Source organism: Labrus bergylta, chromosome 24 (assembly GCF_963930695.1).
Source record: "Labrus bergylta chromosome 24, fLabBer1.1, whole genome shotgun sequence".
Lineage (NCBI taxonomy): Eukaryota > Metazoa > Chordata > Actinopteri > Labriformes > Labridae > Labrus > Labrus bergylta.
This window is the reverse complement of record NC_089218.1, coordinates 5,172,005-5,189,479: the sequence shown is the minus strand read 5'-3', so window position 1 is coordinate 5,189,479 and position 17,475 is coordinate 5,172,005. Positions and strand designations below refer to the sequence as shown.

Sequence of the window (17,475 nt, the reverse complement as noted above, 5' to 3'; positions counted from 1 at the left end):
AGCGAGTGGGGTGGGTCATAATTTTTGAATATTCAAATCGTCTCTTGCTTCTTAAATTAAAATATACCGCGATCAACTGCTAAATCTGCTTGCCAATTCATGGAAATTTCCATTATGTGTTAGCATCAAGCTAATTAAATACAGTTTACATCCTGGACCGTCTGTGAGACACCGAATCTTTGGCAAAATTTTAAACAAAAATCAATTTTTTTGCCAGTGACCTTTGAATAGTCATTTTACTTTTGAGCCATATAAGCGAGCGACAGTTTTGCTGATAGCTTAGCATACTCCCTTCGAGCTCCACCATGTGAATTTAATATCATGCTTATGGCTACATAAAATCAAAATGGCAACAGCCAAAATGCTCGACCTTAAATTTACAAGCTAGCTTATCTCTAGTTCCATTGGCCATATTTTGTTGCGTATTTTCGCTAAAACGAATGGCTCATCCAATCAACAATAATAGTTAGATCAATTTTCCAACCATGTTTGAAATTAGACGTGTTTATATTGGACCAGGATGGTCACACTCACAGCTGTCGGATGGGTTCGTTGGGCAAGACACTTAACCCCAAGTTGCTCCCGCTGCTTCGTCAGTGGAGTGAGTTTGTATGAATGGGATTTGCTAATACAGATGGCCACTTTACGTAGCAGCCTCCACCATCAGTGTGTGTATGGGTGTGATTTATCATGTACTCAAAGACCGATGGAAAAGAAGGCCGTCATAGACAGAGGACTGGCAACATGTTGTTTGAAAAGTGTGATAACGGCCAACCATTTTCAGACAGTCGCCTGTTGAAGCCATTCATTGTGCTGTACTTATACATGAGAAGCTAGATTTTAGTTAGAAGACAGTCAGTAATTGCTGTGTCATGTCGAATGGGCAGGAATGTTGGATTGTCCATTTTTTTGTCCAAAGGTGGCAGTACTGGAAGAAATTATTTTCCAAAGTTTGTAGTAATGTGGAAAGCTAAGATCTAAGACTCTATAAATTTGTTGCATCGCTGATTATTTATGATTGAAAATGTTGTTTTGCTGCCTCTTTATCCTGAGATAGTCTGTGCAGCATTCTTCAAAGCCCCTTTTCCTGAAAATATAATTTTTTCTGAACCGAGAATCCAACTTTTTAATGTGATCAAGTGTGCAGTCTTGCATTACTCCCTTGAGAAATGTTCCCTCTCATAAATAGTTATCAGACTGTCCTGAACCATCAGGATAACTTTTTATGAGTTCTTCAATCTCGGGGTGTTCATCTTGAGGATATCTACTTCCCATCTCTCACTGAATGTGTCCGTTGACGTTATGTCTCCCCTCTGCTTGCCCTGATCTGACAGCTGGGTGACGACACATTTGAGGGAAGGCCAGGATGCAATCTGGCGATTACTGTCACTGAGGGCTGTTTTCTGACAGAAGGGTCAGGTTAATAAAAGAACCCACTGGGCTACCTCCATGAGGATTCCCATTCATTTCTACTGTTACAGGCCTAATGAGAAGTCAACTCACAAGTTCATTCACAAGAGCTTCCTTTCATTACACGCCCAGCTGAGTTGAGCTGCACTACGTGGCATGCTAAACATACTTTTCACTCTTTTGCATTCAATTAGGGTTCATCATCACTGCTGACGTTCATTTGGGGTTCGTCCTTGGCCCCCTCGTGGCACGGGGCCAGCGGGAGCAGCCTCTCGCTAGGGCTGAACCATCTGTGCTCGTGCATACAAAAACAACACAATGAGGCTCTGACTTGTTGTCGGGGTCTTATGACAAGCTCTGTGAGGAGACATAGCATAATTGCAAAACAAGTTAATAAGAGTCCTTGACCGTTCCTGGAGCTGGACGGCTTTTCAAACATCCCTCTCAACCCAATATATGTGTATAGGAACAGATGTGTTCATCATCAGGGTCTAAGTGCAACTTCGACTCATCCATCAAGCCCATTAAAGCTAGTGTTGATAATTTTCCCTCGATCCACTTTTTAAGATTTTGGTTGAAATACTTTCAAAATCATGCTAGTTCCCGAAAATGACCGACCCTGCCTTTAACATCATGTGCAATATAACTATTACTACTGCCAGGACTTTAATTTGAAAGATTGAATGACCATATTATGTCAAGTCAAGTTCCAATTTCGGAGGCGCTGGTGGCAGTAACACATTATGCAGCGTTCCATTTCTGTTATTTATTGGAGGAAATGCACTTTCAGGCTTAAAATAACTCAAAGCCAAAGTTCCTCCTGGATAATTTGCAGTCTTTGGTCTACAAGACTAATGCATGCTGCATTAAAGTTAATGTGCTCACGTACAAGCTCGCTTAGCAAAACCAAACAGGGGTAAGAAAAAAAAAGGAAAAGGAAAAACATGAGAGACGGGGTCTTGCACCCATCAGCGTCCCATTCTGCCGAGTCAGCTTTCCCCTGCCCATCACCCCTCCCTGCCCCTCTCTCTCATCCTCTCTCTCTCTCTCTCTCTCTCTCTCTCTCTCTCTCTCTCTCTCTCTCTCTCTCTCTCTCTCTCTCAGTTGCTTTCTCTTTACAACCAAAGCACTTTTTACCCTCCTGCATCTCTCATCTTGATTTCCTCTTGTACCCCTCCTCCTTGTGCATCTCCTGCAGAGATACTTGCAGCGCAGATGAACGGAGGGCAAAGCCCGAGCCAGAGAGCATCCGTCATCCATGCGTTTTGTCCTCTCCCCCCCCTCCCTCTTTCTCTCTCTCTCTCTCTCTCTCTCTCTTCATCCTCCCATTCCCCTCTCCCTCCCTCCCCCTCTCTTTTTCTCCCCTGCTTGCAGCGGCTAGGATCACCGCACTTCTCCATGCGCTGTGATGGAGAGCACACACGTTGGGCTTATTGCATCTCTGCAAAGCCAGGTGGAGAGCAGCGGAAAGGGCTGACTCGTCCCAGGGCGAGCGGAGAGGTGGGAGGGGTTTGAACCTCGTTGCCTCTGTCATCACTTCAGAAAGCAACACTGTTAAAAGGACTGGGAGCAGGAGTGTCGGATCCCTCAGATGGGACATTCAACAAGGGGGATACTTGCTGCTGTTTGAGTTTGATTTCCTCAAAGAGATTCTGACTTGTGTGATTGAAAGACTTGGGGCTTGCTCTCGATATGGAACCAGGTTGAATTTGGATTGTCTGGATTTTAAATATAGAGGGATTTGGGTGTGGATCAGAATGCTGCTGTGGAGCACCTGAGGTTTGGGACGTAGCATGTTTGGTTTCTCCAAGATGCCAAAGCTATCCGGGTGAGTGTCGGTTATTCTACTACTGATCTCTTCAGGACTTCAAATCATAATATCTATGTGCTTTTATTCTATATTGATGAATACGTCTACCTCAAGATAATTCATCCAAGATATTCCAAAGTTAAATGGTCTGAACAGTTCACAAATGTAGTAGCCCACTAGCTTTTTCAGCCCATAAAAGTCGTGCCTTCCAGAGTTTCTTTTTTGAATACCCAATGAATTAACTGTCCATTCACTTTGATCAAAGTAAAGGACGTGTTACAGGAGTGTTTAATGAAGGGAAAGTCTAAAAAGGAGGTATATCTGAAGTGTGTGAAGCACAAACCATGTTGACCCTTGGTACCTACAGATCAGTTCTTGTGTTGATAGTGCGTTTCAAGAGTTGATACCAATGTATTCCGTTCCGTCTTTGTGGTGGGTTTTGTCATTCCAAGAAATCTCCCCCCCCTCCCCCCCTGTTGGGATCACTATGATTCAACTCATGCCAAGGTATTTGACAACAGCAACAACAGAGGCCCGGGCACTCTGTTGAAGGAATGAATGAATCAGAGAGAGAACAAGGCAGTGAGAGGAGCTTAAGAAAGAGATCAAGAAACAAGAGTCGACATGCGTTGGTTATTGAAAAAGATTGGGAACACAAAGTGGGCCAGTGGTGCCAAAGAAAGAGTTGTTACAACGCTTCTAAGGACTTAAAAAGACAGTTTAGTTCAAAGACAGGAACACCAAATAGGAGGATTTTCACTAAACAACCAACACAGATAGAGATATGTATTTAACAATGTCAGCATTTCACCAATCAAGACCCATTTTTCCATTAGAGTGCACATGTTTCTTTTCTCTGAATCAAGTAAATTGTCCAATGTACAAGTTGAATCGAACCAACTCAAGCCTGAATGAAAGAAACACTAAAGTCTTACTACCGAAGAGACTACAGTAAGTAGGAGCGGCAGAGATAATGAAGGGCTCAGATCACACAGTCCCCGTCTCCATGTGATTCTAAACACTCACACTTGAACAACCACCCGATGAGATATGTGGACGCACATGCAAGTTAATACATGTTTGCCATGATCCTTGACTCGTGTGCGGTCACGTCGCTAAGCTCGCTAAACATGGCTCATGGTAAATCTTTTAAACCTACACATATACAGTCAGGGGTTAGCATCTGGAGGGTAGTGGAGTCAGAGACAAGAAAGGAAAGAATACCAAGTAGCTATGAGGGTTCAGAGTATTTCTACAAATTGGTTCCATAGTGTTAAAATGCAACTTAAAGTCATTTAAAGTTTGAGGCATTTTATCTTCATTTCCTATAATTACTGCATAGTCCAAGAGTATATCATACTAACTGTATTAACAACATGTTGTGTCTTAGAAATCAGCATTGTCAGGATAATATCACAAGCTAATTCAGCACTAATTTCCTTACAGTTTGAGATCTTTTGGACTCGTTTGAAACAAAAAGGCTATTTTGATTTTTGGGGGAAGTTGGTATATTGCAGTGGTTCCCAAACCTTTTCTGCACAATATTCACCAATGCTTTGCGAGCAGTAAAAAAAACGGGTGTGCAGGGCCTATCGTTTGAGGGTTTTGCAGGTTGAAAATATGTGGTTATGCCACTGGATAAATGGCTGCAAAAATAATGCAGTTTTTCCCTTTCTCGAGATCTCAGTGCTCATATTCTGGTTTGTTTGATTTGATACGTTTTGACCCCTTGGGTTGTTTGGTCTTTGCATTGAACTCAAATGCCCAGCCCTATCTGACTTAGCTTCATGTACTGTACCTATTGCGAGCTATTGACCTATTGTGACAACTGATATAAAGATATATATATCAGTCTATATAAAGATAATTATAGTCTTGCCATCAGCCTGTGATACATGGCACCATTCTGTCTTATGTGTCATTTCGCTGTACTTTAGAGAAAACCAGTTAAATACCTTATTCTAGATGGAAGAAATGGGGAAACCAAAGCTACACACTGTTCTCTCGGTGCTTTAAATGCCAGTGCAGCAATGTGTTAACACTGGGAATCTCTCAGTGCTTATTCTGCGAACCATATTGAGTGTCATCCAAAGTAGTGGAACTGCAGAAGAGTGTTTTGCATGGTGCATAACCAAGAGTTTAGAGTGTGCATATGTTGCATGCTGTCACAGCTTTATGTGACTCAAACCCCCAGGAACCACTTCCACTTCCTCTCATGGCCACACCCACCGTTACCCACCATATTTGGCCCGACACGATGTCGACAGGCTGTAAATTAGCAAAAGATTAATAATGGCGCAACACTAACAAGCACCAAGAGAGTGTTTGCATCACTGGCACATTAGCTCAGCTCTGCCTTGTACCCAGATGGCTGTTGGGAATCCATGAGCTGACATAATACATTTCCGGCGCCTTCTGTTTGCAGATGGTGTACAAGCCAAATTTGGTTCATAAACTTTAATGAGAAGTTGTGGATCATTCGTCACATTTTAATGCTTGTAATAAATCATTGACTGTAAGATGGGATGTGAAACAGCAGCAGCAGGTGAGAGGGGTGTGTCATCGTCCTGCTTGGTTTTTTTTAAGTCTATCTATGGACCAATAAGAGGTTTGGACCATTAACCCAATCACTCTTATCCAGTCTATTCAGTGCTCTCTGAAGACAACGACAGGACCTGTATCAGCGTTTGTACTGTGGGAATATCTTGGCTGTCGTGTGTCGGCATTTGGCAGTGAAACCCGCCAGCAGGGCTTGTTTGTGTTCTGAATATCAGATTACAATGCCGTGTGCCAAATTGGCCTTCCGCTTTATGCCAATGCATGCTGCTACTTCAGAGGGCAAAGATCCATTGTACCGAGAACCATCTGACAAGTCATGACGTCCTAAAGAGTCGTTTTCAATTTCAGTGACTTATAGCACTCAATACTTAAAAGTCTTGTTTAAGGTTTTTATTATGACCTCAGACATTGCATTCATAGAAGGAATATTTTTAATAGCTTCACCTGTAGCATATAAAACAGATTTTCGGTGGAGGTACAACCTTTATAAATCAGTTTAAAAAATGGTTGGTCATTGCAAATAATTATTACTCTGAGAACATAAACCCAAGCCTCATCAATGGCAATTCTAGAGTCTGTTGGGGGTCTAGACCAAAATCAATTAGGGGCCCTTCAATCGGCGATCATAACCATTATGTCAGGCAGGGCCCCGAAGCTTACTCCTCTTAATTCCTCTTCAATTTTCTTCGTTGACTGTCATCGGCAAACTTAGTTTTTTTACACACTGTCAGATGGGGGCCCCCTTAGGGAGGTTTCCTACTGTCATTGCAAAATTTGCGCATTTTAGGCTACTTCTTTGGTTTAAAGTTTGTCATCCCTCAGGGCCCCCCCCCGAACTGGGACTGGGCCCCAAGCAGTTGCCTGCCTTCCCTGTTGACAAGCAGCGCCTCTCATGAGGGAGAAAAGCTGTTAAAAAATGGCTCCTGGTCTGCTTCACTAAGTATCCGGTAATGACGCTGCAGGTTTAAGCATTTTATCCTCGTATATTGGTAGCACTAGTATCTAGAACTCAGCACACTTTTCAGATGAAGGATAAGGCATTAAATGTGCATCTCATGCACTGGATTTTACAGGATTTAACAACTGGATGAACAAATAGTGAAACAACTTCTAATAATGGTGGCCTTTGGTGGTTATTTACCAAGCTGGTCCAAGGTCAAAAATGTTGCACAGATCTGTAAAAATTGAGATATTTTCCCATTTTTTAAATTCTTATTTTATGCAAGAAAAGCGAGAAAGGATTAAGAGGAAGGATATGGTTCAGGTGAGGAAAAAAGATTGTTGTCGGCAGATAAATCAGCTGAAGTATCTGTAGGAGTTTTTTTCACCAAATAGTGACCTATTGTTGCAGTAAGGAGCATTCCATCCTGTTTTCTTTACAGACCAAGTGATTGTATTTGACTCTCAAAAGGAAAACTCTAAGGGACACCTGAAAGCTTCCAGTAGTTTTTATGATAAATAATAAGACAGATGTTAATTTGTCATTTTAAGTGACTCTGATTTTCCAAATGAAAGCCAAATGTGTAACACCCAATCATCCACCTCCACTGCAATCTTTCTTCACCTCATCACACACAGGCTGATGTTCCTCGTCCAGCAGGCCGTGAATGTTGGCATTGGGTGGTAAATCATGAGCTGCAGAATCATCCAATATCGACATAATTCCTCGGGCAGCTGTGGCAGCTTTTTCCATATTTGCCCACCTTGAGTGAGCAAATCCTTGGGAACGTCACAACTTCATTAATTCACTATTTCTGTCTCGTGTTGTTTTCCTACTGTCAAACGCAGAAATCAAAATATTTTCAGAAGAATGCTGGAATAAAGGAAAGCAGATCTTCCTAAGGCAGTTGCAGGTCCTTAGAAAGAACCAGTTTATTTCATGATTTTGATCGTGAATACACATCCCCCATGTGCGTTGTAAACAGATTGTTGTCATTTATTTTCTCCTTTTTTGGACAGACCAAAAGTTAGCTTCCAACCTGTATGCTAAGCTAATCAAAACATTGTTAGCTTAGCATACAGAGACAGGAGAGCATTTTTCTTCAAATGATTATGACACCATGAACTAGCCACATTTTCTGTCTTTTCATGAGCTTTGAGATAAATTAAAGATGTCTCTTTGTTTCTTTTTGGTACTGTTATTCGGCGTAGGCAGCGCAGAGCACACATATGTCAGAACACACAAATCAGAGGCAGGCAGAGGAGAGAGAAAAAAATAACATCAGGCCACAACTGCATCCCCCCCCCCCCCACTCCATTTCTCCCTGTCTCACTCTCTGCCCGTAACCCTTAAAGTTGCACGATTTTCTTGATTTGAGTCTGGATAATCCTCCTAAGGGATTTGGTCGGTGATCACTGCAGGAAAGGGGGCTGGCAGGGCGAACACACTGTTGGCTGTTTCATTCAGTATATGAAATCCCATCACACGTCTCTCTTCCTTCCCTCCCTCCCTCTCTCTCTCACTCCCTTACCTTTCCGTCTGCACATCCATCCTCTTATCGGTGTATCTATCCCTGCGTAAATATGATCCATCTTTCAAACTGACAAAGTGAGACTGAGTGGAATATATTTTAGGGCCGCTTTGTTTATGCATGTGCTAAAAAAAAATAATAATACCATTAAACTCCACTTTGCTACATATGCAGATTTTCTGCATTTCAGCTCAGCGGAAGAAAACTTTCTGCAGAAAACACACCAATCAGAATTGGGAGGCTTCAATCAATCACATTCTCTTCTGCAGGGATTCATGTCCCGGTGTTGCCACATCATTTTAATTCCCATATTTCCATTCATCCCTCACAGATAACTTCAGATAACACTGAAACACCCGAGCAGTGTGTGCAGTGCTTCCGCTCCCTTCCCCGTTTACACAAGACACCAAAATGTGATCAATTATGCAAATAAAGCAAATCCCATTTAGCAGCTTTCTCCGTTCAGATCGTAACTTCCTCCACCCCCCACCCCCCACCCCGTCTCTGCCTCGCTTCACGGGGAACAAATAACTTTCAGATCAAGCATCATTTCCCAATTAAGCCGCCATTCTCTAATGGGAAGCAGCGCTGGAATGCGGATACAATACAGCAGCTGATTAATGATGCAAAAAAAAAAAAAAAAAAGGACGTGGCGCTGTTATTGAATCTTTTTGGTCCCCCCCCCACATGATCTGTAAATGCAAAGAGAATTGGACGTGCGGCATGTGTTCCCCTTGTTAGCACTTTCATGTCTCATGTATTCTGCATGGATCTGTGGTCAGGACAGAAACGCTGCTTGGTGCATTATTTAACTCTGCACAGGCTTGTATTGATGAATGAGTAACTGCGTTGTTTCAGCTGAACTGAAGTCCAGCTTCTGCGGGGGTTTCTTTATGCTTCTCCATTCGCTTCCACACCATCCTAACGAGGCGTGCCATGGTGTTTGGCCGCTCGATACTCCACAGAAGAATCCCTGAGAACAAAGACACTAAAGTGAAGTTTGAACTGCTGTTAAACGCTACAGGACTCACTAAGTTCAGCAAACAGCTTGCTGAAGTAGAACATATTTGAAGTGATTGTTCTGGACGGGATGACGCTTCTTTTTTTTCTCTTTTTAAAGCCTAGTAAGTTTGTTTACGTCATCCACCCTCATCCCAGGCCTCCCTAGTGATGATCTGAAACGGCATGACTTGATTACGCACCATATACAGTCCAAGCACGTTGCTTTACCCTCCTTTCTTCATCACTATTTTGGGTTTGACATGTGCAATGTAGCTTAGTTTTTGTAGAAACAAAAATGAAACAAATGAAACAAGTATTCTGCAAAAAGCACAAACAACCACCTTCACATCAAATGCGCTGCAAATACATCAACAATACAAAGTAAAAAAAAAAAAAAAAACACATTTGGAAGAAGACAAATGTTGCAAATCCAGCCTTTTCAACAGAAGTCCTCCAGGCCTGTAGGGGCGCTCTGTGAAGCAGTTTATCATCGACTGGAGTGTTTAGGAATTTGCTGCGCGTTTTTTGTGTGCATGTAAGTCGTTTAAGCCTTTGCAGGGTTTTTGCACCTGTCAGCCACTGTACGCACAAATTAGTGCATCTCATCGACTATGGGGGGGAGGGGGCAGTTGCTCAATCTGTTTGGACTTTTTTTGAACTGGAGGGTCGCTGGTTTAAGTCCCGGTGTGGACCAAGTTGGGAAATTGGTCTGGTAGCTAGAAAGGTGCCAGTTCACTTCCTGGGCACTACTTCTGGTTAGGTATCTTTTTCCTCAAGGTAAGCTAGGCTAAGTACTTCCTTCCCCTAGCTGTATAGTCAGCATACAGGAAGCGTTTTTCCCCAAAGTGGCAGACCATTAATTATCAAAGAATGCCCTTTGCAAAGTAGGTATGCATGGCCACAATGAACCATGTAGGAAAAGCTTTTGTTATCATTTCGGTTGAGCACTCATGGATGCAGTCTTCACAGATTAGACCGCTCATTCTGCAGGGTGACTGCGTTCAGTGTTTGACATCTCGTACTGTACATCCCTCTGTGCAAGTGAAGTGCTGACTCAATAATTGATCACTTCGGCCCAAGTTTTACTACATACAGTGCGCTTCTCTGTGCTCGTCGGACACAAGGAAAGTTAAAAATATCTTCCCACAGCGTGCATTTTATATTCTCTCTCTCTCTCTCTCTCTCACCCGAGCACACATTGGTGTTCTGGGCGAGCTTTACGGCGGGGGACGGAGACAGCACGGTGGAGCGAATGAATCAAACAGCAGATGTGAGTAGCGAATGCTTGTGATTTCTCTTTAATGTGAGCTACTAGATTCGTTTTTTTTTTATTTGCATACGCGTACTGAGGAAGTGGTTTCTTCTCGATTCAGATTGGGAGTTTTGAGCTGCAGAGAAGGGGAACAAATGGACTGAAGAGCACAGTACTTCAAGTGATTGATCATTAAAATACAAGTATGTGTACAGATAACTACACGATGAGGAAGGTGATGGATGAGCTCACTCTGGAATCATCCCGTTGTTTGTTTTCTGCTACATGTGTTTGCTAAAGAGGCTAGTAGAGGGATTAGTTCTGCTCCAGATACTGTCACATAATACTTAAGTGCCACTGAGTATTCCTGAGAGCGACCCACACCTAATGTACTGTAAACGTACATACAGCACAGTGTGCGGACACTTGTGTTTTTGAAGCCGGGCACGTGTACAGTATGTGTTAAATTGAGGTCAGGAGGAGAACGTCTCGATTCCTTTCCCTGATTAGATGGAAATGAGTCGACTAATCTAATTTAAAGTCAAGTGAAACGCGACATCATTTCATTTCTCTGAGCGTAACAGAGCGAAGCTGAGCTGCACACCTGCATTTTCAGAAGCTGAAAGTGGTGAGTTAGTGGTCTGTTATATACCACAAACAGGAGTAAGTGCTTTCAGATGGGCCCCCCTTAGGGAGGTTTTCTACTGTCGTTGCAGACTGAACCACTGTAGTGGTTTAAAGTTTTTCCACAGCCTCGGGTGGGGACCCTACTGGGCTGGAGGCTCCAAGCAACGCCTTGAAACCCCCTCTATTGCAGCCCTGCTCAGAACAGGCAGTTTCTGTAGCTTTAAATATGCAAATGAGCGGTGCCTGACCACGCCCCTCTAGAAGGGGGTGCCTCGGGCTTTCTCGCTCCATGCCCTGTTGTTTACATTGTTTATCCACCTGAAATCCGTGTTTATGCTAAGCTAGGCTAACCACATTGGACTTGAGCTCGCTATTTGGCACTCAGGCTTGCAGCGGATTTAAATTTTTCCACCCTTACTCAGAACGACAGTAAATCAGCAGTATGTAGAAGTATTCTTTGGTTTTTAGATTTACTAAAGTCAGGGAAGATAAGGTGGTTAATTTCCTGTAGGAACTATCTGTGTGATCCAGGTCTTAACGTGGCATCTCAGAGCTCATACTTGGATCAATGAGTGGACAGCCAAGTGGTTTTTCTATCAGTTTTATTTGGCAATTCCAATAACGAAGCAGGAATAAATAAAAAGTAGAAGATGATTATTTCGCCCATGTTCATGTTCATGGTCTTAAAACTGAGATCAAGAGCTTTTCATTAATCCATCACCATTCAAAAAAAAAAAACAATATCTAACAGCCAATCATGATGGTTCCTTTTTAAAAACATCATTTAAATCTCGCTCTGCAGCTCTGTGTATTTTCTGCCCTTTGCTTCCACTCGGCTTTATGTGACATTTACAAATAATCAATGGCTTATGTTGCGCTGTGCAGTGGGCTGTGTCGTCCCAACAGAGACATACCGCTGAGCTCCAAAGGTTGAACAGCAACACTGTGAAGTGCTGTAGGTCTGCTGCTGATGCAGGTACAATGGGAGCTAACGGTGTGTGTCACTGTGACAGGGTGAAGCACAAATGGAGTACAGTGGAGTGTTGACCTTTCCTTGTAACTCCTTTTATTTAGATGTATTATTATTAGACAAAGGGAAAGAAGAAAAGCTTGCATTTCTGGAAGGAAAAACCGAGTAATGAAGGGTTCATTGGTGAGATTCCAAGACAGGTAAACTCCGACAAGGTACCAAGTTTGACCAAACACTATCCAATGTGAAATCATCCACAGTACATCACTTTTCAAAAGCACATACTCAAGCAGAGTAGCCTTCCATTCTACTGCATGAAGGGTCATGCTACTTATTGATCTCTGTTTCAGCTTCCCACTTGCATAACAGCAGCAAACCTGTCATCCAATCCAAGCTTTCAATTTGGCAACTCAAAATGTTCCATGCTTCCGTTTGCGATCAATCGGTTTTTTTTTCAACAGCACTAGCTCACAAAAAAAAAGTGTCTCCCTTTACCTTGCTTTGCCTTGATTGCATTCAACATCTTCTTTGGGGGTCATGCTGCATCTTGCTTCCTCTTGGCAATGCCAAACTTTTGATGGATATGGTGTCTTGTATAAGTTTTAAATGGCTTCACTTTCTCCATGAGGTCTAGTTGTCTTACCAAGTTATCTTTTTCCTGTTATTAACTGATTGAAGTGATGGGAAACAAGTCGTACATCTTAACAATCCTCTTCCCCATCTTCCCCACAATACGGGTACCTTGACAAATCTTTAAATCTATTCTATTGATTTTCCTTTTTGTGCTTCCAGCCTTATTTATATTCTGTTTTCGTATGCTCGTATTCCCTGCCAGACCCAATTAAACTTTAATTCTCCCACTGGGAAGGTTTCAATAGATATTATATTTCCCTGTATAAATGAACATTTGAAGATGCACCTGCTGTCCTCCAACCAAATGCTGCTCTACACTTAAGGGGAAATGTGTATTCTTGAGAAAAGTGTGACCTTGTCTCGGGCTGTTAAAAGCCATTTTGCACTGCAGTTATGGGCTGTCATTGAGCGGAGATGACTTTGTGTGTGTGTTTTTCGAAATCTATCCATTTGGAGTAGACTGAGAGTGTTTGTTTCTAGATTAGATTTCTCAGAGTGTAGATTTGAGAAAGAGTCAACAAATAGATTGAACAACCTTTAAGGTCTCTGTGTTTAAAGGGCTGTTCTCAAAAAATGCCAGCAGGTGCAGTCTCCCGTTTGGCCACTAGAGGTTGGTCCCAAAAGTGAGTCAATTCCCATTAGGTCCCCTATGAAAAAAAGTGATTTATTTTCTGCAGTGATAAACTTGTGTACAACTGACATCTATGTCAAATTTTAAGGCTTAATTCATGCATGAAAAGAAGTTTGGGGTGTCAGGTGGGTGCTACCAGCTGTTTGCAAGGTGTCATATCAGCTAACGCCAGTCACAAGACTTTGGAGATTCCTTCATGAAAATATTGCACAAATGATTTGACGAGCTGTTTAATTGCACTTAAAACAGATGGTACTTGAAGTATGTTTCATGGGGATTAAATAATGTCTTCTAAATGTTGACACTAATAGCTATACCAGCTAGTATACTTTGGTGGCTAAGGCGAGGCTAGTGAAGGCTAGCAAGAAGCCAGCAGGCCGAGAGAGGCCTCTATCCACAGATTCTCCTAGCCTCTTTTTCGTAAAATACATAAACAACTCTTATCAGCTTCTACCGCAAGAAGAATCTGAACGAAGTAGCCTCATGCATAGACTGTATCGCTTTGATATCTTGTGAACCCCTCGCTCCTCTCCAGCAGCACCTCTTGTCTTACATATGGTCGCCCCTGGCAGTGAAATGAACAACATCGTGACATCCAAATGCCAAACTACAGTCATGGGTGACCACATGCATTATTTACACAGTCTGTGGGTGATACCGATGGGGGCACTGTGAAATGAGGCCGCTGTGGCTGGAGGTTTAACCAGGCTGGGCAGCTCTGATTGATGCAGCTGACTGTGTACTTATTGACACAACCCTGACATGTGTTTCTGCTTGTATAATGCTGTGTGTGTGTGTGTGTCAGTAGATTGAAAGATTATGCATTAGTTTTGGTACTTCATTGAGTTGAAAATCAGTATTCCCATCCAGAGCTGTGCTACGGTAACAGAGCTGTCCGCGGTCCTGAAAACCAGCTGACGAAAACCTCGATGAAGTTAACACACCTTCTTTGGTGCGCCTGCGAGGAGAAGCTTTTTGTGTCGGGCTTTTAATTGAGTGCCTCGTCGGAAGGCTGTTGGCATGTTTCCACATCATGGAGCAGCGCCAGCGATTGTAAGGAGCTGAGTCTCGTCTCTAGAGGGCACAGCCATCCCAATCCTGCTAATCAGCTGAAGTACAGTTCAGCTTTTATTATGAAGAAGACAGTTCATTTGAAGTGGGGGGGGGGAAGAGAGTGTATCATGACAGCTACAACATGCACCTGCAGCCGTAAAAACGGCAGAAAAGCAGTGAATAACTGCCTGTGTGTGAATAGTGCTGATAGATATGGATTTAGGCTCATGGGGGGGAATACAAATAATTGCAGATGTTGGAGATAAGTAGCCTGAAACAGAAGTGAGAAGAATACCTTCCTCAGTTCTTTTGATGTGTCTGTTGAATATCAGCATCCCTGCTCCCAATTTGTATGTGGAGCATGTATTCTAGACAAACCTTCTTGTAAAGCAGAAATTGTAGGAGTTCTGCTGTAGGGATAATAGCTGATTCCCTGGATTAAATAACAACAGTTCAAAAAAAAAAAAAAAAAGATTATTTTTTTGCCAGAGCACAAACTTAAACAATAAAGATAGAAAAAGCGGCCGAAATGTTTCAAATCAAGGGAGAAGGTGATACCAAGACATACCCGAGACCGAGACAAGACCAAGACATTTAGGGATCGTGCCAAGGGACTGCACATGTAAATTAGCTTAAGGACTAACTCTGGTGCAATGCATCAAATGGTTACGTGTATGTTTTAATTGCACATGGTCCCTTACAAATGAAGTTAAATTGAAATTGAAATTGATAATTGAAATTGAAGCCGAGCACTGAAGCATGGCTGTTCACACCTTGCATTAACAATACATCTCTATTGAATACTCGAGATCAGAATTGACTTCCCTTCCTCACTTGGGAATAAGCGCCCATACGCTTTGAAAAGACTGAATGCGCCGTCGTTTACATCCCAAGGGAGGTGACATTGTTCTCCCAGTTGAGGGGGCGGTCCTTAAAGCTGCCCAGGATACATGAGTATCAACTGAGTCACCGCTGCCCCCCACACACACTACCAATCCAATCTGGACAAATGCAGAATGTCATCTGAGCTATCGGGTCTCAATCCATCCTCAGGATGCATTGGAGTGCATTCCCATCTTGCATTAACACTATCCACTCGTTATCAGATCTCCCAGGAGGGATGTTAATGCAACGCAGATAACAAACGCGCCAACAGGACAAGAACTCTACAGAGCAATAAGCTCACATAGTGTGTGAGCACTATGGAAGCACTAACTTTACAGGAAGCACTAACTAATTATCTAACCCTTGTTCTGCACTTTATACCTTAGATGTACAAAAGAGCTCATGTCATGTAAAGCGTCTCCTTTTTTGACTTTTTAACCCCCCAAGGGGTTTGCAGCACTTTAGGGACATCTCGCTGATATTCAGGGTCGGTTTGGGTGGACTCCTTTTGCCTTTTATCTCACTTAGAGAGTGAGGCTGGAGTAAAACAAAACAACAGAAGAGCCTCTTGAGGCTTTCAGTCAGGAGCTTGAATGCTTTAGTTTTAGGAATAGTGAACTCTTTTTTTATATAATCTGGATGACCTAGTGCCACTCCTGGTTGTTGTGAATGGTCTTTAAATAGGAAAAGAAGGCATTTTTGAATGGATGGATCTATTAACCCTTTAGGTTATAAGGCAAATAAGATTGTTTTTGAGTTATATTGTCTTTGCGTTCTGGAGCCTCTGCCGCAGATAACAAGTTTACATCTCTTTTCATTCTATTATGCTTGTTAAGCAAGCATCCTCCCTCTGCAAGATGTTCAGCCAGCATGCAGAAACTCTTCGAGGCGTTACATGAAAAGGGAAAACTGTGTGTGTTTTGAAATGCGCTGAAAGCCAGAGCGTGTGGGCTTGTAACGCCGCAGAACGTGAAAGCACTTCCAGGGCGACTTTTAACAACGTGCAGCCATGTTTCATTTATGAACAGTTGCAAAGTCATGGAGTGGGTAAGAGGGGTGAGTGGCAGAGCGGGGGCGATGGCTGGAGTTGACTTGCCAGAAGCTAAAGAGCGTGTTAGCTCGGGACATTAATGAGCATAATGGGGACGACAAAGAGGAAAGGAAGCTCTTTATCAAGCAAACCAGGACATTTCTAGTGACAGATCGATGCCAAAATGAACAACATTATTCTACGGTCAACATCATGTACTGTAGCATACTGTTCGAGGCTCACATAGAAGTGGACTCAATGCACTGACATCCCATGAGCATTGATCGCACTGCAAGGGCGACTTTGAGAGTAAGAGAGCGAGAAAAGACTGAGAAGGAGGGGAAGGAGATGTCTTGCTGAGAGCTCGGGGTGTGTAAGTTGGAACATAATGAGGACGACTTAAAGGAAAGAAGCCCCATTAGCAAGCAATAAGGAAAGATCGGCGCCAAATTGGACAAACCCCATTCCACTGATGACTGGACAAATCCAGATAATTTAGCTTTTGGATGACACATTTTATCCTATCCCAATTTATCCCCTGAATTGACGTTATAAATGACATCAAGACCAAGACCGATTTCGAGTACTACAACACTACGATCTGCCCCTCCATAAATCTAATAATTAGCACCAATTCCTCAGTTTTTGAATGATGCCATGGCCCATCAATCCGCCCAACTAATGGGAATGTGACGTCAAATGAGGCAGAATACCCTGGCAAACAAAACCAACTTTTGGAGCGTCTATATACTCGTGAAAATATAATTACTTTATCTATTGTAAGAGGCCTTCTTTCGAATTTAAAAGAAGTGCCCTGCCTATAAAGGAAACAGGAAGCTGAGGGTTCTTTCTTTAGTATTCAAGGTTGCACATGTGCCCACCCCAGGAGCAGTGAAACAGTTTCTTTACTATGTGAAATTGTAATGTTCTAATGTACACCCTTGTGTCTCTACTTTGAAACTTTTACTAAACCCCATTGCTTTTTAATTTTTTTTATTTTCTTCACTTTAAACCAGAGCCAGCAGAGGCGCTGTTTGTCAATAGGCAAGGCAGGCCCCAAGCCAGTAGCCCCACTCCCCCCCCCCCAAGGGCTGACAAACTTTAAACCACAGCACTGGCTTAAAATTAGATAATTTTGCAAC

General features: G+C 42.7%; 1 protein-coding gene across 3 annotated transcripts in view; it reads left to right on the top strand.

Moving 5' to 3' along the window:
- Positions 1-17,475, top strand: part of LOC109995101 (FERM and PDZ domain-containing protein 4-like) — a 55,462-nt gene that overhangs the window by 14,680 nt on the left and 23,307 nt on the right. The window contains exon 1 of one of the 3 annotated variants that reach the window (XM_020648705.3): positions 2,807-3,238. The exons of 1 other annotated variant lie outside the window; for it this stretch is intronic. In XM_020648705.3, coding sequence (XP_020504361.3) covers positions 3,204-3,238 — 35 coding nt within the window. In that variant the 5' untranslated portion in view covers positions 2,807-3,203. Of the gene's footprint in view, positions 1-2,806; positions 3,239-10,392; positions 10,523-17,475 lie in introns of those variants that run through there. One more of the 3 variants, XM_065951996.1, reaches the window with a different exon arrangement.